We start from the raw sequence: 23,631 nt of genomic DNA, 5'->3' as shown, positions 1-23,631 counted from the left end.
TTTAAGTCATGCATAAAGTAGGCAAAACGGTGTTGTTGAACACTAAGAACTGCGTGCTATTAAAAATGGTGCCAAAGGGTCAAACCGTCTTTTGACACCGTGAAAGGTTACTACAGGTCAGTGGTACTTGTTTTGCGAAACAAAGTTAAGTGAAAAATATTTTGTTATGTATACCTTTGTAGAAAATTGCTTTTTAAATTATAGTGTCTGTAATACAACTGTTAAGACTTTGTAGGAAAATTTGATTTTAAAAACTGACCTTGGACAACAATACTAGGTCAAAGCAAGAGATTAAATTAAAAGTATTTTTTTCGTATATATTCTTTTTTACTGTTTTTATAATTATATGACAATAATGATGCAAAAAGCAAGATGGACAAACTTTTTTAAAGTTGAGTTAATGCTTTCTAATAATTTGTAAGAGTTTAAAAATAACGGCAGCATTTGTACATTCGCACAAACACGTGTGTGGGGACCCATTCGTTTTTGCTTGCAAAAACAATCATATGTGTAGATCAAATGATGTGTATAGTAAATTAGTAAAGAGGATATAGAATATATAAAATGGAAGTATATTAGAAAGCCACCTTTCTAGTTATGGTCAGGATTGCCATCGACATGTACCCTAAAATAAGGACAACAACAAATTAAATTTAAATAAATGAAACAAACATTTTTCAACAAATCTTTGCATTTATCTGTGTCATGACATATCACATGCCATATTTTTTTGCCAGAAATAATCTGTTGCAGCAACTCCTTGTTAGTAGAAAACACCGCCGTGCATTTTATAACAGCTCAGGCCTAGGTATACTTTTACTTGTACCAGGGGTTTGATTTGACTTGTTGAAAATAAGACAAAATAAGGAGACTAAATTTATAGCCTTTCAAAATAAGGACAAATCTTACAAATAAGGACAGTATGGCAATGCTGGTTATAGTCGTGAAAAATTTCTGTCGCAAGTCATAAACACATCCTCAAATGTTTGTAAATGCATGTTTTCAGTGTGGTCTAAACTCTTAATAATATTTTTGAAATTTATGCTAAACAACCATTGCCTAAATAAAATCATAAATTTGCCACCTGCAAATGCATTTTTTCAAAATACCCACCATTTGCAAATGTATCCTTAATAATTCACCCAACAACAGTGAAAATTTTTTTCAATATGAAACAACTTACTGTAAAATTGACGCTTTGCTGTATTGTTGTGGTCAATGGGTATTATTTTAAATCCCACCTATAGTGTAAGTATAAAAATAGGACTGCAACAGTCATTGGTGCACCATACCACCTAAAGTGTCAGGTAAAATGCAGTCATGTTTTTAGACATTTGCCGCGAGAAGTCGACCCCTTGGTATACAACATGTCTCATGAAGATCCTGGAGATGTTAAGTACTCAAGTATTGGTGGATTATCTGAACAAATCAGAGAATTGCGAGAAGTATGGTGTCTGTTTTGTTTTTTTTAAAAAACTTTTATTATGTTCAGATTATAGAAATCTGAACAAATTGGATAATGGTAAGAAGTGTGCTGTCTGGTATATATTTTGTTGTTTTTAGGTTATAGAACTTCCACTTTTAAATCCAGAGTTGTTTCTTCGTGTTGGAATAACTCCTCCCAAGGGTTGTTTGTTGTATGGACCTCCAGGAACTGGAAAAACCTTGCTTGCGAGAGCTGTTTCTAGCCAACTGGATGCAAATTTTTTGAAGGTAAAATTTTAAGTTATGAAATAAATGCTTTTAACATTTTCAAATTTACATGTTGATCGTCCCAAAACATAAGTTTGACCCCATATGATCCAGGAGTTGCTCACAGGCCTCCATGTCCAGATGTGAGGGTAGAGCCAATCTAGTTGACAGGTGTTATTTATTATGGGTCCTTGATTTCACTCAGTGTTTTTTTCTTTTTTTCCGGTGAAGTTTGTCTATGCACTTTTGGCATGAAATCTTTTGGTGGATTTTGATGAAATTTTCACAGATGGTAGATACAGTTATGCAGATCTGCTTTGTTTGACTTACAGTATTTACCCTGCTGGACCCAAAAGAGTAAAACGTTTTTGTATGTTGCTGCCTACAGAAATAATGACATATTTCTGTAGTGTAATAGTATAATAAAGGCAACAGAACATATGGTACTTGTGTTTGTGCATTACTTGGTGGACGATTTTCCACATGCCAGTCAGAGGGGTTTTAACAGCCTTATAACGTCAGAAGTGTCAACAAATGTTGCTAATGACATCTCTAGTGGAGTTTGTAAACAGTGTCGGAATTTAATGAAATTTGGACAGCTTGTAGAATTTATAGGTGTCAATTGTTGTGTTTTACTTTATTTTGACACTATTTACCTCTTCGTTCATATAAATAGAACATTAAATACAACAAACTTTAAACTATGTCTGAATTGAATCTGATTTGCTTAGTTCATACTTTTATAGCATGATTATGTAAGCCAAGTACTGGTCACAGTGTTTTACCTTACAACACCAAGCTTACTGATGGTTATCTCTTGAAAGGCATTGTTTTTAACTTGTGGGGGACATGAGTTTCTGCATGCTGAAACAACAAAAGTTATAAAAGACAGTGGGTGATATGGGACCCATTTTAACTTAAGTATATTACTGTTTCAAAATACATTTTGGTTTATGTGCTATGGCAAAATGTGCTAAGTGACCCTTCTATTTAGGTGATGAATGTATAAGTGTTGTACATGTTACAAAGGTCTGTGTGTTTACCTATTAAATAGGATACTAATATAAATCGCCAACATATATGCCCAGGGCAAGAAAAAATGAAAATTTTCCAGGAAGCCAGCAAAAATATCCCGCTACTTTTTAGTAAATCCTCCCTGTTGCTATTCGTAAAAAATATAAAACTTCTTAATCCACCGTAGTTCACTCGCACTTTCTGCCTACTTAACGCATCAGACAAATTTATTAATCTCTACTCATTGTTATCACTCGTTTTGTGGAAAGCCTCTTTGCCAAGGAACATTTACAATTTTATGCTGAGAAATACATTGTTATTAAGGTTGTTAGGCCACTCATAAAAATTAGCACCAAACAGGCCTGTGTAACTCACTGTTTTATTGAACAAAATACCCACAAATGGGTATTGTTGCGCATGCACACGCATTGCAAAACAAACAGTGTGTTAACGTGCAAGCCGCCGCACTTTTAAAATGTAGAGACATCATGCATCATAATGTAGGCGGTTTTAAAAAACTAATACTATCTGGCACAGTTATCTTATTCTACCACAATATTTATTTTCGACTTTTTGTCGACCTATCAGACAAGCGGCGAATAATAATTTCCCGGGAGTAGGACCAATTTCCCTGGAAGGAGCTTCGCAACTTCCCCACTTTTTCCAGCCATGTATATTGCACTGACCTTTCTAGGTGTGGTTGGCATATGCTTTTCCAATTATATTGTGAACAGCACTCTTTGCTCCATTCGCGATGGACAGGTGGGATACCATGCAATACAAGGTTTAATATTCTATTCCTTTTATGTGAAGTAGGCGCATCAAACAATAAACTGTGCTTGACTGAAACCATTTTAAAAGATCACAAGAGGTGGCCCACTTGGAGTGTACTTGGCAAGTGATTACAGCAGGTCATGGTATACATACTGCAAAACACAGTTAATTTGTCAGTGTTTGTTTGGTACATTTCTTGCCCAAAGCTGCTTAATGTTTGTTTTAGGTTAATTTAAAAAACATTGAATTATGTGCAGAATATGTTTGCAAAATTTCACTTAATTTAAATAGGTAGTTTCATCTGCTATTGTGGACAAGTATATTGGTGAATCTGCACGGTTGATTCGAGAAATGTTTAACTATGCTCGTGACCATCAACCTTGCATTATTTTCATGGATGAAATTGATGCCATCGGGGGTCGGCGCTTTTCAGAAGGAACAAGTGCTGATCGGGAAATTCAACGAACATTAATGGAACTACTCAACCAAATGGATGGTTTTGATACTCTTGGAAAAGTGAGTTAAGATACAAGTTCTTACCAATTTAAATTTTAATGTGGCGTCAATAGCCTAATGATATCAAAACATTGACTAGTTGTTGCTCATAACACCTTTCAACACCATTTGGAAATATATTTTTTTGGTTTGACTGTAAAACCAGCTATCCTAATAGGTGAACGTACAATCTTCAAATTGGTTGAAATTTCTGCATTTTGTAAATGGGGTATTGCATTTTACCCCAACTCGATACCCCCCCCCTAAACTGGGTTTAAATAGACAGTTTGCATTGCCGCTGCCGGGGCCCTTTAACATGTTTTTCACTTTTATTGCACTATTTAAAGCTTTGTGCATTCGAGTACTTTATGAATACCTGCATTCGATTTCATGAATAATTTAGTAATTTTTAAACGACTGCAGTATGAATTGCATTCGAATAAGGTGAGTCTAATTCAAATCAATTAAGTATTCTTATTCATGAATTATTACATACTTTTTAAATCTAGCAATCAAATAATGCGAGTCAAGTATTTGTATTCATGAATAGTTGACTAAAAAACAACAACTGGCAATTCTAATAAACCGAGGCATGTATTCGTATTCATGGATATTTACCGACTTTTTGAGATCTAACTATTCAAATTGTATTTGAATTAATTGTTCAAGGTAGTTATGGGTCCCCTACCCTGAAGGGGACACATATTGATTTTACTCAAATTGTTTTTCTTTTTTTTATTCTTTTTTTTTCTCCCCAAAGTTTGTCCGACTCGTTTTTCCATCAAATGTTTGATGGATTTGGCTGAAATTTACACAGATGGTAGATATAGTTATGTAGATGTGCATCCCACTTTGTTTTTGTTGATAACCCCAGTATTTACCCCGCTGGCCCCCTAAAATGGGTTATTTTCTTTCCAAAGTTTGTCCGACTCGTTTTTCTATCAAATGTTTGATGGATTTGGATGAAATTTACACAGATGGTAGATATAGTTATGTAGATGTGCATCCCACTTTGTTTTTGTTGATAACCCCAGTATTTACCCTGCTAGCCCCCTAAAATGGGTATTTTTCTTCCCAGAGTTGGTCCGACTCGTTTTTCCATCAAATGTTTGATGGATTTGGATGAAATTTACACAGATGGTAGATATAGTTATGTAGATGTGCATCCCACTTTGTTTTTGTTGATAACCCCAGTATTTACCCTGCTAGCCCCCTAAAATGGGTTATTTTCTTCCCAAAGTTTGTCAGACTCGTTTTTCCATCAAATGTTTGATGGATTTGGATGAAATTTACACAGATGGTAGATATAGTTATGTAGATGTGCATCCCACTTTGTTTTTGTTGATAACCCCAGTATTTACCCCGCTAGCCCCCTAAAATGGGTTATTTTCTTCCCAAAGTTTGTCAGACTCGTTTTTCCATCAAATGTTTGATGGATTTGGATGAAATTTACACAGATGGTAGATATAGTTATGTAGATGTGCATCCCACTTTGTTTTTGTTGATAACCCCAGTATTTACCCCGCTAGCCCCCTAAAATGGGTATTTTTCTTCCCAGAGTTGGTCCGACTCGTTTTTCCATCAAATGTTTGATGGATTTGGATGAAATTTACACAGATGGTAGATATAGTTATGTAGATGTGCATCCCACTTTGTTTTTGTTGATAACCCCAGTATTTACCCCGCTAGCCCCCTAAAATGGGTTATTTTCTGCCCAAAGTTTGTCAGACTCGTTTTTCCATCAAATGTTTGATGGATTTGGATGAAATTTACACAGATGGTAGATATAGTTATGTAGATGTGCATCCCACTTTGTTTTTGTTGATAACCCCAGTATTTACCCGGCTAGCCCCCTAAAATGGGTTATTTTCTTCCCAAAGTTTGTCAGATTCGTTTTTCCATCAAATGTTTGATGGATTTGGATGAAATTTACACAGATGGTAGATATAGTTATGTAGATGTGCATCCCACTTTGTTTTTGTTGATAACCCCAGTATTTACCCCGCTAGCCCCCTAAAATGGGTATTTTTCTTCCCAGAGTTTGTCCGACTCGTTTTTCCATCAAATGTTTGATGGATGTGGCTGAAACTTATACAGATGGTAGATAAAGTTATGTAGATGTGCATCCCACTTTCTTTGTTCAAATAACCCTAGTATTTACCCCGCTAGCCCCCTAAAATGGGTGAGCTTGTAAACAGTGTCAGAATTGGCTGAAATTTGGATAGCTTGTAGAGTATGCCATTTATAGTTGTCGATTGTTGTGTTCAACCCTGTAGCCCTAACATTTACCCCCCAAGCCCCCAAGTGTAAAACGTATTTGTATGTTACTGGACACCACAAACTAAAGATTTCTGTTGCTCAATAGTGTTACAAGGGCAAGCAGTTGTATGTTACTCGTTTGTGACTTTGTGGATTGCTTGGTGAACGCTTTTGTGCCATGGCAGTTAGGGGGTTGTTGCCCTATGACGTCAGAAACATCAACGGTTGTTGCTCAAAACACCTCTAGTGGTCGACATTTTAAACATTAGCAGATTTGGCTGAAATTTTGCAGTACTATTGATTGAGTCATCAAGGTTTCCTATTTTTTAGTTTGTGTGTCAGACCCCATTAGTTACCCTACTAGCCCCCTAAAATGGGTCAGTTTTTTGAACAGTGTCGGGATTGGATAAAGTTTGGGTAGTATGTGGACTATGCTATTTGTAGGTTTCAATTGATGTGTTTTACCTTGTAGCCCCAACATTTACTCAACTAGCCCCCTAAAATAAATGAACTTTTAAAAAACGTCCTAATTATATGAAATTTTGCAAAGTTTATTAAACATACTAAGTCCTCAAATGTTATGTTTTGCCCTGTAGCACCACAACTTAACCAACTAATTCATAAAATAGGTGACCCTTTTCACAATGTTCGAATTGCATGAAAACCGGGCAGTTTTGTTTCACCCCATTATGCCACTACTTACTCCTTCGTTTCTTTGAAAAGGACTGTTAAATAGGACATACTTCAAACAATATCTGGGGTGAATCTAAATTTATACAGTTTGTACTCTACATAGTATTATTATTTAAGCCCAGTGTCGATCACTGCGTTTTACCTTACAACACTAAACGTTCACATGGTTATCTCTTGAAATGCATTATCTACAACTTTGCATGTGTGGGGACCCATGAGTTTCTGCTTGCAGAAACAACTAAGGTTATAAAAGACAGTAGATGGTATGGGACCCAATATAAAATAAGCATAGTAAATATATCAATGTTTTAAAATAGGTTATAGTGTATATGCAAGGGCAATATGTGCTAAGTCACCCTTCTAGTTCCATTTGCAAATTGTTCAGTTTGGTGTAGGAGGAAGACAATTGGAATATCATTTGAATGCATCGAACATAGCATTTGTAATCATGAATAATTAGAAAAACAACTAGCGATGGGACGATACCAGGTTTTGAAGCGAGTACTGATACCGAGTATGAGTACCACATGTATATACCTTAGATACCGAGTACTTAAGTGTAGTGTTGTACTTAGTTGTATATCACTGGCTAATTTATCTACCATGGTCGGGGTCATAGGTGTAGAGTTTTAAAAAATTACGCGGGTGCGACTTTCGATTACCGACGCTGATACCTATATCATGTGCAGTATCTGTACCCGCATGGGACCAAACACCGATACCTTCGGGCTTAGACTATCCCTATATAGTTTCTATCACATTGTTTTGCAAATAGTCACTTGGCACATTTTCTTCGTGTGGTTTGGACGTTTGCTGTGCGTCTGATAACGTCTGATGTAAAGAAAGGACGATTTGCGGAATCAGCAACTTTCACGCCGATTTAGTTCTTAAGTAATGTGTTACGACGGGCGATCCACGTTTTAAATATAGCCAACCATGTATTGTATACGCCTAAACTGAGGTCATTTTGGATCAAGTTTAGGTCGTTGCAGTGCTTTGTAAACGAACATTACACTCGGCTTGGGAATCAACATATTAACTATTTTTATTTTTATTTATTTTTGCAAACGTTAGTCTATATGTCATGTTTGTGTTGCATTAAAATGCCCGCTTATTGCGAAACACCGACGTCTGTTCGATCAATGGCATGAGTTCAAGCGCATTTGTTTAGTTTTAAAACCGACGTAACTTGAACAAAGATGTGATTTTGGCGTTATACAAAGGTCAAGGGCGGCGGTGCGCGGCATATTGGCCAAACGTTGCCCGTATTCTTATGGTGTAAACCGGCCATCGGTACTCGCACGTTGGTATCGAAAACTGAGACAAAACATTTCGATACTGAGTACGAGTAGCGATTAGTGATGTACCGAATCGGCAAAATTTCGATTCGGCCGAAACCGAATATTCGGCGTCTTTGCCGAATAAATTCGGCCGAATTAACCGAATCATTTATGACGTCACGCAAAGTCGTATCCCAGGCGTTTGACATGAAAACAGAAGTTTATCTACCAGGCAGTAATGCAGAATGGTTGTGTTTCGTCCTTATTTTAGTTCTGTGGGGTTTAACATTGCCTCAAGCATGATTGCCGACCCGACAATGAATTACTGATTATTTGTCCGCAGTGGGAAAAGCGTCAATGTGTTAAAAAATATAAAGATTGACGCGATTTTCGTTGGTTCTAAGCAGAAAGGAAACGTTTAACGCTTTAAATGGGTGTTTGTAAGCGATTCGGTTTCAGCCGAATCGCCACAAATTATTCGGCCGAAACCGAATCTTTGCAAAAGTGGCCGATTCGGCCGAATAAATTCGGCAAACCGAATATTCGGTACATCTCTAGTAGCGATACCACTGAAATCGTTCGATACCATCGATACCGAGTACCGAGTGCCGGGTACTCGTCCCATCACTAAAAACAACAGAAATTTACTTGCCATGTGCTAAAAATATTTGCTTGCGTTCCACATTTACATCACATCACAGACAAATTTCCTTCATTTACATGCCATATAAAGACAAACGCCAAATCAGGTTATGTTCACTGACAATTAGAATTATATTCATATCAATTTTGCTAAAAATATGGCAATATATTTCTCGACTACTCGTTTAAATGTAACCAACATTCAAATTGTATTCATAAAAATGTGGTCGTGTATTCGATTGAATAAAATGTTTTAATTCCTGGAAGTTGTAATATATCAGACTATTTTGTGTCCCTCTTTCAATACCTCCACAGCCCACAGGTTGGCTGCAACCTAATGTTTGGGAAGCATTCTGCAAAGCCCTTCCGTGAAGGGGAACCATATTGATTATGGGTCCCCTTCCCTGAAGGGGACGCATCTTGATTTCACTCAGTTTTTTTTTCTTTTTTCTCCGGTGAAGTTTGTCCATGCACTTTTGGCATGAAATCTTTGGTGGATTGGGATGAAACTTTCACAGATGGTAGATATAGTCTTGCAGATGTGCCATCTGCTTCGTTTGACTTGATAACCCCAGTATTTACACCGCTAGACCCCAAAATGTAAAACGTTTTTGTAGGTTGCTGCGCACCACAAACAGAAAATTTCTGTAGTGTAATAGTATAATAAAGGCACCAGTTCACATTACATGTGTGTTTGTGCATTACTTGGTGGATGTTTTTGCATTTTTTTTTTGAAAAAAAAAAAAAAAAAAAAAAAAAGTGGATGTTTTTGCACATGCCAGTCACAGGGGTGTTAACAGCCTTATTTTTTTTGATTATTATTTTTTTATTGGCGATAAAATATGGAAACGACAAAATAACAACATAGGAACACACAGTAGCGAATTAACGCAAGTGCGCATTCCACTTTAATTTATACTTCGACAGAGTATCATTTTTCACTGCTATGATTTTTTCGTTACATTGGCAACGTTTCACTTGGTACACAAACATGTCTACTTTTGGTTTTAGTTTTTGTAATTTACATCTGTAGATGACAAATCTGGCATTTAAAAGCATGCAATTCACACGTTTCAGAAAATATTGATCAATTTTTTTTTATGAAGTCCAAACGTTTTTATACCATTATTTAAAACGATTCGGCAGCCTAGAACACTGTCGATCCATGAACTAACATTTTCCCAATATGCCTGTATACATACACATTCACAAAATAAATGTAACATAGTTTCTTTGCACACGCCGCAAAAAGTGCACTCATCAGCATCAGCAATCCCGAAGCCATAAAGGGTATCGTTTAGAACAGTGCTCCGCAAACTTTTTTCACGCACGTCACACCATACAAGCTTTAATGTTCGGCGGCACACCCGAACCAAAAAATGCGATAATTTTTCGAAAGACTAAAAAGAGCATTAAGCAAGGGGTCTTAAACTTCTTTGAGGGCCCAAAACATATTTTGCGTTGGTAAAGGGCCGTACTCGTACTATTGGAACTTCTTCTGTAAAAGTAATTTGAACAAAAATATTATGTGCTTATGTTGTGCGTTCATGCCATTTAATGTACAAAAAACATTTGTAATGCAATAAACAGATATACATGCAATTACGACACAATTGAAAAATTTGACGCAACAATTGGAATTGCTGATTTTCAACAGGAGGAACTATTTCCATCATACGATTAAATAGTCGCATTTATTTCTAGCCATTACGAATAAAGTTGGAATAAAATTTAGTTGGATGTTGTAGACTACTGTATCATTTGCTATAATGTTAAAATACACAAAAACAAATTTAAAACAAAAAGTTACGGTTTTGCGGCGGCACACCCAGCATCGTCTTGCGGCACACCAGTGTGCCGCGGCACAGCGGTTGCGGAGCACTGGTTTAGAACAATAGCCCTTAGATTAAACTTGATTTGGAAAGAGCGTAGTTTTGTTTCCACTGTGCAATCGTATAGATTTTTGTACATTTCTCCCCATTTTTCAGTGGTGAGCGGTTCCCATTGTAAAATCTCCTCCCATTTATTTTCTTGCTTGGTCGGCCGCTGTACGTTTATTGACGCGAAAAACTGGTATGCATTTTTGCTATTTGGTAATTTGTTGCGTATACCTGCCAATATTTTTTCAGTGGAAGTTTGTCTGTAAATTTTACTTGAGGTGTGTGTTTCCCATGTAGTGGGAATAGCCGCGATTAGACACTGGTAGTCAGAATGATTTTTACTGTCGTTTGCCAAGTCGTAAATTTCGCAAAGTTTATTGAAAGTTTTATATTCCGATTTGTTGTCAATAATTTGGTGGTATTCAAGTATCCCAGCGTTAACGAAACTCTCGTAGGCGATTGGTTTTCGTTTGAACAATACACTTCTATTTAACCACATGCAGTTGTTGTAAACAGTGGGCTGCTGCCAAAACTGGGTTACGCAATCTTTCCAAAGGTCGACCGATGACCATCCTGAGGGGTGTTAGTTTTTTAACTTGTTTATGGGTTGGTTTTAGATTGGTGGCTGCGATGCATATCATGGTATGTAGAGAAGTAATATTAGTTTCGATGCTTTTCCAAAGCGAGACGTAAGCAGTATCGAATAGTTTTCTTATCCAAGAAAAGCGTATTGATTTGACGTAGGCTTCCACGTCTATCATATTTATCCCTCCCTCTTCAATTTTACAGCACTTTGTTCCTTGCTACTCTCTCCCAGTTTGAGCCCCATAAAAAGGTGAAAAGTTTTCTTTTAATTTCTTTTAAAAACGGTCGAGGTATATTTACAGGCAAAACACTTAGTTTGTAAAGTAGCTTGGGTATCGCCAACGTTTTGATAATAATCACTCGACCCAATAGGGAAAGTGACCTTGCCAACCAAGGTTTTGTTACAACTTGAATTTCCTTACTTACAGATTCAAAGTTTAGTGTAAACAGGTTACCACTGTATCTGTTGGTAGGAATTTAACGAAAGTGTTAGGCCAGGTTAAACCTTCTGATTTCAGGTAGTATTTAGGGTTTGTCTCTGCCTTGCCTATGTGCATTGCACTTGATTTTGTGAGATTTATATTGCAGCCAGTGTGCATACCAAATACATTTGCCTCATCAAATGCTGCGCGAAAGCTGCTTTCCGACCCATCTAGAAAAAGTAAGGCGTCGTCAGCAAATAGCGAAATTTTTACTTCCTGTTTTCCTATACTGATTCCTTTTACGTTTTTGTTCCCTTTAATTGCCAAGGCTAGAAATTCTATTGCGAGTACGAAAAGCGAAGGGGACAGCGGGTCCCCTTGACGAACACCCCTTTCAACCCTGATAGGATTTGACATGTGGTTATTGTTTATAATCAAGCACTTCGAGTCCGCATAAAACGTTTTTATCCACCTGCACAAGTCGTTTCCAAAACCAAATTTTGAGCACGCTGCATTAAGAAAGTCCCAATTCACAGAGTCGAACGCTTTACAAATATCTAAAAACAAAAAGGCCCCCGACGTTCCTTGCTCGGCAACGTGATCCCAAATATTAAAAAGCGTTCTTATGTTATCTCCTATGTATCTGCCCCTGACAAAGCCCGTCTGTTCGGGGGCGATGATTGTCGGAAGCACATTTTTGATACGGCTATTGATTGCTTTGGCTGCTATCTTATAGTCAGCGTTCAGTAAAGTTATCGGACGATAGTTTTCCGCGTATAGGAGATCTTTCTCTTGTTTGGGAATTAAGGTTACTACACCCCAAGCCATTTGTCCACCAAAAGAACCTGTCTCGAATGCGTGGTTAAGTGCGTTCACCAGTAAGTGTTTTAATTCTTTCCAGAACGTTTTGTAAAATTCCGCTGGTAAACCGTCTAGTCCCGGGGATTTGTTATTTTTCTTCGTCCTGAGCGCTTCTAAGCATTGCTCGGCGGTCAATTTTCCCTCACACATACGCGCTTTTTCCTCGTCCAGTGTTGGGCACGCTATGTTATTAATATAATCGTATATTTTGCTGGTGGTGCACAACGGGTTTTTGTTCGCGCTGTACAACGTTTTAAAATACTCTTGAAGGGTGCGTAAAATTGTCTTTTGGTCCGTTTCTATCTTCGAAGTTGATTTTAGTCGCGTAATGGCTTTCTTTCCCATTCTCCGTTTTTCGAGGTTTAGAAAGTATGCATTGTTTTTACCTCCATATTCAGCCCATCGCGCTCTAATTCGTATTATTGCGCTTTTGCTGTACTTTTCAATAATATCATCATATTTTTCTTGAGTAACTGCAATTTCGATGGTTGTGCGCTCATCATGGGGTTGGCGTAATTTTCGCATTTCATTAAGTATATTTTCCAGCTCTGTCTGTTTTGCTTTAGCTTTTCGTTTCTTTTCGCTTGCATACTTTATAATGCAACCGCGAAGATTGCATTTTAGTGCTTCCCACAGGATTTACGGAGACACTTCCCCGTTATCATTATTTTTGATGAATTCAGCGATCCATTTTTTGGTATTTTCTACAAATTTCCGGTCTTCTAATAAGGATGTATTGAATTTCCAGTAGCCTCTACCCCTGGGTATTTTATCAAGGTTAAGTGTAAGTTTAACAATACTGTGGTCCGATTGCGTGCTTGGGTCAATTTGAATATGGGTTGTCTTGTTTAGTAGTTCGTTTGTGACAAGCACAAAATCGAGCCGACTAGCCGTGTAGGGGTTGTTTTGTGTGCGTGTGTAATGTTTCGCTTTTGGATGTTTGTTACGAAAAACGTCATATAATTCAAGGTTTTCCATAGCTTGTAAGATGGAAGTTTTTGCGCGTTGGTTAGTGTGCATTGCTCTACCTCCTGTCTTGTCTAGCTCGTCATTAAGTACGCAGTTAAAGTCACCAACCAAAACCATATTTTCGGTTCCGCTTTTAGCGCTTTTATCAGCTACAACCCGAAAGACGTTTTCGTAGAATTGCGGGTTGTCCTGGTTAGGCCCGTAGAGATTGCACAGCGTTATGCGCTGCTGGTGATTTATTTCCAGCTCAATGATTATATAACGCCCGTGGTTATCAACAGTCACGTCGTGTTTCAGGTAGGAAAGGTGTTTGGAAAACAAAACCGCCACTCCTTTACTTTTTGTTGTGCCATGCGAAACTACAATTTCCCCGCCCCATTCTAACTCCCATTGCTTGAGAATTGATGCAGATGAGTGCGTTTCTTGTAGGCACATTATATCGAACTTTTTTTGTCTCAAAAAATGAAAAACGCTTCGCCGTTTCCTAGTGTTTCGCAACCCTGCTACGTTGTAGGTTATTACAGTGAGAGGCATTTAAATACGTTCTACACCAATGTCTATATCATATTCATATTCAAAGCCACAATCGCACAAGTACGGGTTGTTAGGTCCCATTAACTGAGATGTTATTTTCCCACAGCTACAGTGGACAAGCGTATATTTGCATGCATTATTCACACAGTTAGTAGTCATTGTCCGTTTTGGTATAGCGTTAACAGTTTTACAAATGAAAAACATTGAATACCTTCTGCATTCCACGCATTCGAAAGTTCCTTCATCTGTTTGGTACTCCGGCTGAAACTTGTGGCAGCACGGCATCCTTCTCATGGGTTGGTGGCATGTGACACAGTTAGTTTTCACCTCCCTATCCGGGACCAAAAATCTATCAATTTCGTTGCAGCACGATGCAGCAATGTTGAACTCCGATGAACATTTCCAGCAGAAGAATGTTGAATTTTTTTCTGTTACGTAGCTCTCTTCTTTACATTTCGGGCAGGAAATTGGTATTTTTAGTTCACTTAGACTTATCGATTTCGCTTGATGTAGGTTTCCTTCGGTTGGGCTTCGTTGGTGCCGTTTCCTTGATGACCAATTTTTAGTTTCCAAAAGCGATCCGTTAATTAGCTGTTCATCAGGCAAGTTAGTTTCGGGTTTTCTTATCTCCTTTTCTGCTGTTTCGCTTGGGGTGTGGACGGTTTCCAAATATATTGTTGTCCCGTTCGAGTCAATGGTGCCCTTATCTTCTCCCGCGCCGTCCAAGTTGTTTCGTTTCTTATCAGAAGCGGTGCAATCCTTGCCTTCTTGGTTTACCTTTTTGCTTGTTTCTGAGAGTTTTGGGTAGTCTTGTATTCTTTTTGGGCAGTCTTGCTGTTTATGTCCAACTTCTGAGCAATATTTTCAGGTTATTTGCTGGCCGTTATATGTACAATAAAACTCATAACCATGTAATGTTACGTGACTAGGTATTGGATTTTTTTTCCACATCAGCTTTGTCTAGCGTAACAATTCTCATTCCAGTTAGTAAACCATTCTTATCTTTTCGGTGCTGGATATTCTTTACTTCTCCGAATATTTTTTGAAATTCTGTTTTGATTTCTTCGTTGGGGAAAGGTATAGGCACCCATCCTACAGCCACATTAAGCTTGTCAGATTCGTAGAGTCGAACGGAATAAATTGTTTCTACCTGAACCAGTTTTTCAAACAATTCTAAAACATCTTTTCTTGTAGTGCATGTTATGTCGACTATAGGTTTCCTTTCCTTTCTGAGATTCCAATCAGTTTTTGGACAGAGAAACTCTTTTTCTATGATATTCAAAATATCATTTCTTTTACTTTGATTTCTCGTTTTAAAACTTAGACAGGTGGGCCTCTTTAAATAGCCCCCACCCTTTTGTTGCGTGACTTGCGCAAAACTTGGACCTTTATCCATTGCTTGATTGCGTCCGCTCGCTACAAGCGCCAACCGTGAATGTTAACAGCCTTATGACGTCAGAAGCGTAACCAATGTTACTAATAACGCCCCTAGTGGTCAAAATTGTAAACATTGGCCGATTTGGATAAAATTTTACAGGATTGTTGTTTGGGTCATTGTAATTTCATATTTCATACTTTTGGGTGTTGAACCCCATCAATTACCCTACTAACCCCCTAAAATGGGTGAAATTTTTGAACAGCGTCGGAATTAAATGAAATTTGGACAGCTTGTAGAGTTTATCACTTATAGGTGTTGATTGTTATGTTTAACCCTACAGTCCCAATATTTACCCCTCAGGCCCCCTAAAATGCGTGAATTTTTTCAACAATGTCTAAATTGGATGAAATTTGGACAGCTTGTACAGTGTGACATTTATAGTTGTTGATTGTTGTGTTTAACCCTGTCACACCAACATTTACCCCACTAGCCCCCAAATTGGGTATATTTTTTACAATGTCTCAATTGAATGAAATTGGACAGCGTTTTTTAGCTTTTTTTCTCAGATAGAATGTAAAATAAAAACATCTTGAAAAATGTATAAATGGAATGAAATTTAAATAGTTCGTACTCCATATAGCATATTTATTTATGCACAGTACTGTTCACTGTGTTTGCCCTTACAGCACCAAACTTTTCCATAGTTATCTCTTGATATGCATTATTTACATCTTTGCATGTGTGGGGACCCATAAGTTTCTGCTTGCGGAAACAACAAAGGTTATAAAAGACAGTGGACGACATGGGACCCAATATAAAATAAATGTAGGAAATATATTAATCTTTTAAAATAGGTTATGATGTATATGCAAGGGTAATATGTGCTAAGCCACCCTTCCAGTTTTACTCGAATTGTTGTTGTTTTGTTTTTTTCTTCCCAAACTTTGTCCGACTCGTTGTGCCATCAAATGTTTGATGGATTTGGATGAAACTTACACAGATGGTAGATGTAGTTATGTTGATGTGCATGCCACTTTGTTTGTGTTGATAACCCAATATTTACCACACTAGCCCCTAAAATAGGTGAGTTTTTAAACAGTGTGGGAATTGGATGAAATTTGGATAGCTTGTAGAGTATGCTATTTATAGGTGTCGATTGTTGTGTTCAACCCTGTATCCCCAACATTTACCCCACTAGGCCCCAAAGTGCAAAATGTGTTTGTATGTTACTGGGCACCACAAACTAAAGATTTTTGTGGCGCAATAGTGTTACAAGGCCAACCAGTTGTGTGTTACTTGTGTTTATGGTTGCTTGGTGGGCGTTTTTGTGCCATGGCAGTTAGGTGGTTATTAACAGCCTTATGACGCCAGAAGCGTTAACGGCTGTTGCTTAAAACACCACTAGTGGTCAAAATTTTAAACATGCCGGATTGGGCTCAAATTTTGCAGTACTATTGATTGATCCATTCAGGTTTCTTATTTTTTTAGTTTGTGTGTCGAACCCCATTAGTTACCCTACTAGCCCCCTAAAATGGGTGAGTTTATTAAACAGTGTCGGAATTGGCTAAAAATTTGGGTAGCATTTGGAATATGCTAGTAGTGGGTTTCGATAGATGTATTTTATGTTGTAACCCCAACATTTACTCAAATAGCCCCCCAAAATGGGTTAATTTTCTAAATAGCGTTTAAATTGAAAGAAATTGGGATAGCTTGTAGGAATGTTGATTGTTGTGTTTTACCCTATAGCTCCAACATTTACCCCACCAGCCCCCTAAAATAGGTGAATTTTTACAAAACGTTGGAATAAAATGAAATTTGGATTTTTACATGTAAATTTACAAGTTGAATTTTTTGAAAACAAGTTTATTGAAGATACTATTTTAAGTCCTCAATTGTTGTGTTTTGCCCTGTAGCACCACAGTTTAACCAACTGATCCCTAAATGGGCAAAAAAAATCTTTTAATAATGTTCAAGTTAAATGAAAATTGGACAGCTTGTAGAATTTGCTATTCATAGGTTTGTATTTTTTTGTTTTACCCTATTATAACACTATTTACTCCTTTTCTTTAAAAAAGAATGTTAAATAGGACATACTTGAAACAATATGAATCTAATTTGTATAGTTTGTACAGTATTATTATAAGCCCAGTGCCGGTCACTGTGTTTTACCTTACGACACCCTACTTTCTCATGGTTATCTCTTGAAATGCATTATTTTCAACTTTGCATGTATGGGGACCCATGAGTTTCTGCTTGCAGAAACAACTAAGGTTATAATAGACCAGTGGTTCTCAAACTTTTTTGACCACGACCCAAATCTGAGCTTTATGAACATCTTGCGACCCAAGCCTCAAACAACAAAAATGTATTTTTTATTTTTGTATGAATAGTTATCATCCTTAAACGCTAACTGTTACTTTCCAAGTTCAGTATCGTATGATTAACCTCCTATCATTCCCTGTGCTAACGTGTTACTATCGCCGTGTGCGTAATAGAAAATTGGAAGGCTATTGTCTGTATGTTATAATGATTGGTTCATTTTGCTGTATAGCGTTGTCGAGTGAGGCTGTATTTGGCTACGGTGCTATCAAAACTCTCAGAAAATCACTTACTTATGCTGCAATACTCCAAGGTTACTAAGATAAAGCCACATAAAATGCCTATGATACAAGAATTCAGTCATGACTGAGAATTGAAAATACTTGAAAATTGAAATGAAAAAAGTTCGTTTGGACAGAATTAAATCACCACAGCGCGACCCATTTTGTGACCCTGCGTGACCCATGTTTGGGTCGCGACCCATACTTTGAGAACCACTGTAATAGACGATGCCTAATATGGGACCCAATATAATAAAATAAGCATAGGAAATATATTAATGTTTTAAAATAGGTTATAGACTTATAGTGTATGTGCAATGACAAAATGTGCTAAGCCACCCTTCTAGTTTTGCACATTTTTTGTGAACAAAGTAACGTTATATCAACCTTTTCAGGTGAAAATGATTATGGCAACAAATAGACCTGACACATTAGATCCAGCTTTGTTGCGCCCAGGAAGATTGGATCGAAAAATTAGGATTGATTTACCAAATGAACAAGTTAGTTTTATACCAAAATTTTCCTAGAGCCTTTTGTGAGATTTCAGTTACCTAACATGTTCCAGCTTGACAAACTTGTGAAACTATTTTTAGTAATTTAGCATGTAAAATAGTAATATTAGATTACACTGAAATCAATATTTTAGTTATCCAATAATTCATTTAAATTATATTAATTATTCAGGATTTGCGTTTAAGCAATTGTAAATAAATCGGTATTTTTTGTCACAGAAATAGCAATTAACCGAAAGCTTCTGCATTGAGAAGTTTTGCTTTCTTTTGTTGTTTACATAAACTTCTAAAGATACCTGGTATATTGCAGGGAAGATTAGACATTTTAAAAATTCATGCTGCACCGATCACCAAGCACGGTGAAATTGATTATGAGGCTGTTGTTAAACTATCAGATGGTTTTAATGGTGCTGACCTTCGCAATGTTTGCACTGAAGCAGGTAGGTGACAAATATGGGAATCCAGTGTTAAAACATTCAAATAAACAAATCTATGTGTAGGTTTATTTGCAATACGATCGGAAAGGGAGTATGTAATCCAGGAAGACTTCATGAAGGCAGTGCGAAAAGTGGGAGATAACAAGAAGCTTGAATCAAAGTTCGACTATAAACCTTTGTAGTATTATTTTCGTTTGTTTAAGCTGCTACTAAATTTTCATTGTTACCTTCATGTTTTGAAACTGAGTGGCTTGATTACTAATAATGTCATTGCTAAATGAAAATTGAATCCAATATATTGACAACTTTTGGCTTGTTTTGTTGGTACCAAATGCACGAAACAAGTTTTTTTTTCGTTGTTTTGGAGTGTTTTAAAATCTCCAACGCCCATTAAACCTGTCAGGAATGTGGGATATATTTTATCTTAGTGCTATAGTTAACAATAGTCTCACCACCAGAAAAACAGTTGACCATCGGTGAAGTTTAAAAAGCGTGGATGATTTGCTAATTTTTAGGTTTGCTGGTTTTGGCGTGATCCAACTACAACGTTAAATTCGCTGCGTTCAAATAAGTGATTTTTTGGTTTAGTTCCAACAGCCGAAAAGGGCGGACAGTAAACTGCAGGTAAAACAGATACCTGAACATACAAACTATTTTAAACACACATAAAAAACGGATAAAAGATGCAGACTATGTCGTCGGTCAAAAAAAACAGCTGTAACGCAAATTTAAGTCTGAAATACATGGCAACACACCAATGTCTTTGTTCCCGTTAGTGCTTCTGTCCAACCTACAAATAGATGATTGCCTAATACCTAATTCATTGTTTCCTTGAGTAATAACAGTCACGTAGTTTCGAGACCTTTTTCTGGCTTTTCTATCAAAACAACAACGCCGTGCCGATTTTTGATTCCCATTCATTTCTACGCCCAATGGCAATACAGGACTGAATTTCCAGGTGTTTGAGTTGTGAGGCAACGATTGAACACTTTTATTTATGTTTGGGAAGCACAATCTGACAAACAGTTTACGAGAAGTAGGTAGATGGTCATCGCGAAGACTACTTGAAATTGCTGGAGGGAGCTTTTTAACATCAGTGGCAGTCTTGCTCAATTGTGTAAGTTTTCGTATTTTTTTGCTCCTGCCATCTTTGCAAAAATTCTTCGCGCTTGCAACGCCCCTGTATCGATTTTCAACCTGTAGATTGTTCAACGGTGGTGGAGGCAGTTTTGACACATAAGGATTGCAGATTTTCTGTTGCTTTACGTTTTTTATCATTGGATTTAATCTGTTTTGCACAGCGTTTGAACGGACAGAAACAATCATCTCATCACGAGTGCGGATCTTGGAAATAGGTTTTGCAGGAACTAAAAAATCCCTTTTCTTCGGTAAAATTTCTATTGTTTTTGAGGGCAAGATATCCTTAAACTTTTTTTTGGCTTGAATTGTGCTTTGTTTAAATTCAATGGTGCGTAGCGAGCGTTTGTCGCCATCTTCGCAGTTTGCTGTTAAATTTTGAAACGCGAGTTTTAGCAAACGAAAAACATTGTCGTCTCGCCAACCATCAAGGTGATTTTTAGCATAATTTTGTTCTGGTTTTGTGATGAGTTCACAAGAATCACTTATATAACAAAGTTTTGATATAAATTCAACCTGTTGTTGTGTGTTAGGGACAAATGACGTGATATCCCCAAAATCCATTACATGTCGTTTCGGTAACACCAGTGCATTTACATTTAAGTTTTCAACAAACAATAAAACCTACAATTGTCCTGTGGTTTAAAAGTAAAAAAATAAATTTTATGAGCAAATTTGGTTATGCAAGCTATAATGATCAGTCAACAAATACCAAAAACTTACTGCGTTGCTATTTCTGAAAAACTATGGGCATATGTAGAGAAAAAAAGTAAGTGGAATTAACAATAAGTTAATTAACTTAGATCTGGCAAATAACCTTGCGTGCTGTAATAATATACAATATTAAACTAGTATAAATATCTTCAGCCAAAACGCTTGCCAATCAAATTGTTGAAAATCAAACAATTATGAACGCCGACATAGAAAACACAAAATTACAGACGAAATCAGTGATGTGTCGAAAATAAGTTCCGCTTTTTAAAACGTGTCATTATCTTTGAAACTTGAACTTCGAAACTTAAACTTGACAGCTTTTGCCTTTTCGTTGTTTTTTTCCTAATGGGTTAACTACTTGCAGGTTGCAGACCTGTCAACAAAAACATTCCACGAAGGTGACCCCATAAGCAATGGGCTTGCAATTATAAGCTTCATCACTTATTGGCCAAATAAAGGTAACATGACTTTGTTTTGTAAAATAAAGCACAATCATTTCCAGTATTGCATTAAATAGTTTACCAGGCAACTCTTTATTCAAAATCAAAACTTACCTCAACTTTTATTCAATTGGCCGCTTTTGACCTACGGGTCTAGGTTGCACATCCCTGGCGTGGGCTTTTCTGATTCTGACATATAACATTGCCTGAAACTACCAAAACAATCTTTTGAATTGTTCCACACAGATGATCTTATTGTTCGCCAATCAAGCATTATGACGCAACAAAGGCAATTAGGTTCTTAAACAATACAACAGACGTGTTTATGTCATGAAAAAAGTAATGGGACTTTTTTGATTCGATTACTGCAAAATGATTTCGTCCCATATGAAACCTACGCTTATGACATGATGGTGACTTATCGGTTAAATAAGGCAGTGGTGGGATTCAGCCGGTTCGCACCGGTTCTACCATAGAGCACTAATACTAGAGGCGACACTCCGGGTAAGATCGCCGATTTCCAGCAATGCACACAAAAATTTTCTCAATTATCTCAAGGCTGATGTTTTCAAAAAGCGTATGGTACATCTGTTGTTACACTTTTAGCCATTTTTGCTTGAGGTGATAGGCTACATCGGTCTTGGTAGCAGTGAGACAACCTGTACGCTGTTCCTGGACATTCAGCACTGGTTGCCCTTGTCTGGTTTTTACAAACTGGTGGACTTTAACGCGAATTTGATAGGCCAAACCGAATAAAACTTTTGGGTTCTAACATTTCAGCGTGATAATGGACGCTGAATGCAAATATTTAAAGTTTACATGAAAAATAATTAAGCGGCATAATGTTCATGAAAAAGGGCAATTTAGCGTTTAATATGACGTTGAAATGTGAGAGCCCGTTATTTTTATTCAATTTGGCGAACTTTTACTAACTACACAAAGTACTGAATTGTTTAGTGGCCAAGGTTAACAACCAATTGCCTGTGTAATGTACAGGTTTATCACGTTTCCACAATTGTACAAATTTTGACACACCCTATAATGGAATACCAAAAAAGTTTCCTAAAAAAAATGTTTGCACTGAAAAAAAATGTTTGCATCGAAAAATAAATGTTTGTACTGAAAAATAAATGTTTGCATCGAAAAGAAATGTTTGCACTGAAAAATAAATGTTTGCATCGAAAAATAAATGTTTACACTGAAAATAAAATGTTTGCATCGAAAAATAAATGTTTGCACTGAAAATAAAATGTTTGCATCGAAAAACAAATGTTTGCACTGAAAAATAAATGTCTGCCAAAAAGTTGTTGAATTGCACTTGTGGGCCACCGTAACTTTTGGCCCGAGAAAGAAACGTATTTTCGGCAGTTAATTAACATGGAATAGTTGGATAAAGTTCAACGTTTTTTTTACTTTCAATGTTTTTGTGCCCTCCACTTTTTGCGCTCCATAACGTTTCAACGTTGCGCAGCTATTTCTGGCTTGGACCAAGCCGCTTGGTGATTGTTTTAGTGCAATTGTCCCGCGTTGTTGTCTTTCACCAAGCGAAATAAACTCAACTCAAATTGCCAATGTTTACACATGCCGATAGGCAATGGAATATAACCACATTTTTCCGCTTGGAGACAATAAAGATTTTTTTCGTAATTTTTTGTAAAACTATTAAATTGTTATGATTGCGGTTGTTTTAACGTTATTTATGATATTAAACTTTCACATGACCCGAATAGCCCTAACCGCCGGCATTTCTACAAGTCTGCAAAATGAAAAAAACCCAACGGGATTCGACCCAACGCATGAGGAATTGCTACTTCCACCACACTACAGCAGCACTTACATTCTGATGGTTTAAAAATAACTTATATTCTACGGCTCTACGCATTTAGTTATGCATTAAAGGTACTTACGAAATTTATTGTTTTATCAATTATTAAAGAATTAACAAGCATTTTTGGCAACAAAGGAAAGGTTTGTTCTATTTATTAGTACCTAATACTGACCCGACTATTTACTCAGGATTAAACAAATACCGCCCCCAAAAGTTGCAGACAAAAGAGGAGATAACGCTATAACAGTGATGACCAGGTGTTAAAAAGCCGCAGGGGCATAGAAGTTGTGTCAACGTTCAGCTCCGGTGCATGTTGTTGGATTTGAAGCGACTCTAAAATTAATAAACGAACCCGATCAGATGTTGCGTCCAATATTTCAGGTTCGGCAAAGTTGACCCTGTCCATGGGGTTAGTTTGAAGATGCCTGCACACTTCTGATTATTTTTCCTTGGTTATTGTTCTATTCGAGTGACTAAAGTTCGTT

General features: G+C 37.0%; 2 protein-coding genes and 1 pseudogene across 3 annotated transcripts in view; 1 reads left to right on the top strand and 2 right to left on the bottom strand.

Moving 5' to 3' along the window:
• The window catches only part of LOC145209503 (26S proteasome regulatory subunit 10B), a 34,626-nt gene extending 15,188 nt beyond the window's left edge, over positions 1–19,438 (top strand). Inside the window, exons 4-9 of the mRNA XM_080079799.1 lie at positions 1,331–1,445; positions 1,564–1,713; positions 3,772–3,996; positions 18,474–18,578; positions 18,901–19,030; positions 19,091–19,438. Of these exons, the coding sequence (XP_079935925.1) occupies positions 1,331–1,445; positions 1,564–1,713; positions 3,772–3,996; positions 18,474–18,578; positions 18,901–19,030; positions 19,091–19,209 (844 nt within the window). The 3' untranslated portion in view covers positions 19,210–19,438. The remainder of the gene's footprint in view (positions 1–1,330; positions 1,446–1,563; positions 1,714–3,771; positions 3,997–18,473; positions 18,579–18,900; positions 19,031–19,090) is intronic.
• LOC145209502 (uncharacterized) lies at positions 14,101–15,496 on the bottom strand (annotated as a pseudogene).
• A 147-nt stretch (positions 19,439–19,585) lies between the features above and the next one.
• LOC145209504 (uncharacterized) lies at positions 19,586–23,237 on the bottom strand. Of its 2 annotated transcripts, none has more exons than XM_080079800.1 (2): positions 21,433–23,237; positions 19,586–21,251 (listed from the first exon to the last, which is right to left on the bottom strand). In XM_080079800.1, the coding sequence occupies exon 2, from the start codon at positions 20,726–20,728 to the stop codon at positions 19,730–19,732; it is 999 nt and encodes a 332-aa protein (XP_079935926.1). In that variant the 5' UTR covers positions 20,729–21,251; positions 21,433–23,237; the 3' UTR covers positions 19,586–19,729. The 2 variants fall into 2 exon arrangements, with proteins under 2 accessions (XP_079935926.1, XP_079935927.1); XM_080079801.1 differs by having other exon boundaries at positions 19,586–20,799.
• Between the last annotated feature and the right edge of the window lie 394 nt (positions 23,238–23,631).

The sequence above is a fragment of the Phallusia mammillata genome, chromosome 1, assembly GCF_965637545.1.
Source record: "Phallusia mammillata chromosome 1, kaPhaMamm4.hap1.1, whole genome shotgun sequence".
Lineage (NCBI taxonomy): Eukaryota > Metazoa > Chordata > Ascidiacea > Phlebobranchia > Ascidiidae > Phallusia > Phallusia mammillata.
This window is presented reverse-complemented; position numbering and strand designations above follow the sequence as displayed.

Bases quoted from the DNA above. Each gene is read 5' to 3' on its own strand.
- LOC145209504 (XM_080079800.1), bottom strand. From the start codon at position 20,728: ATGGATTTTGGGGATATCACGTCATTTGTCCCTAACACACAACAACAG.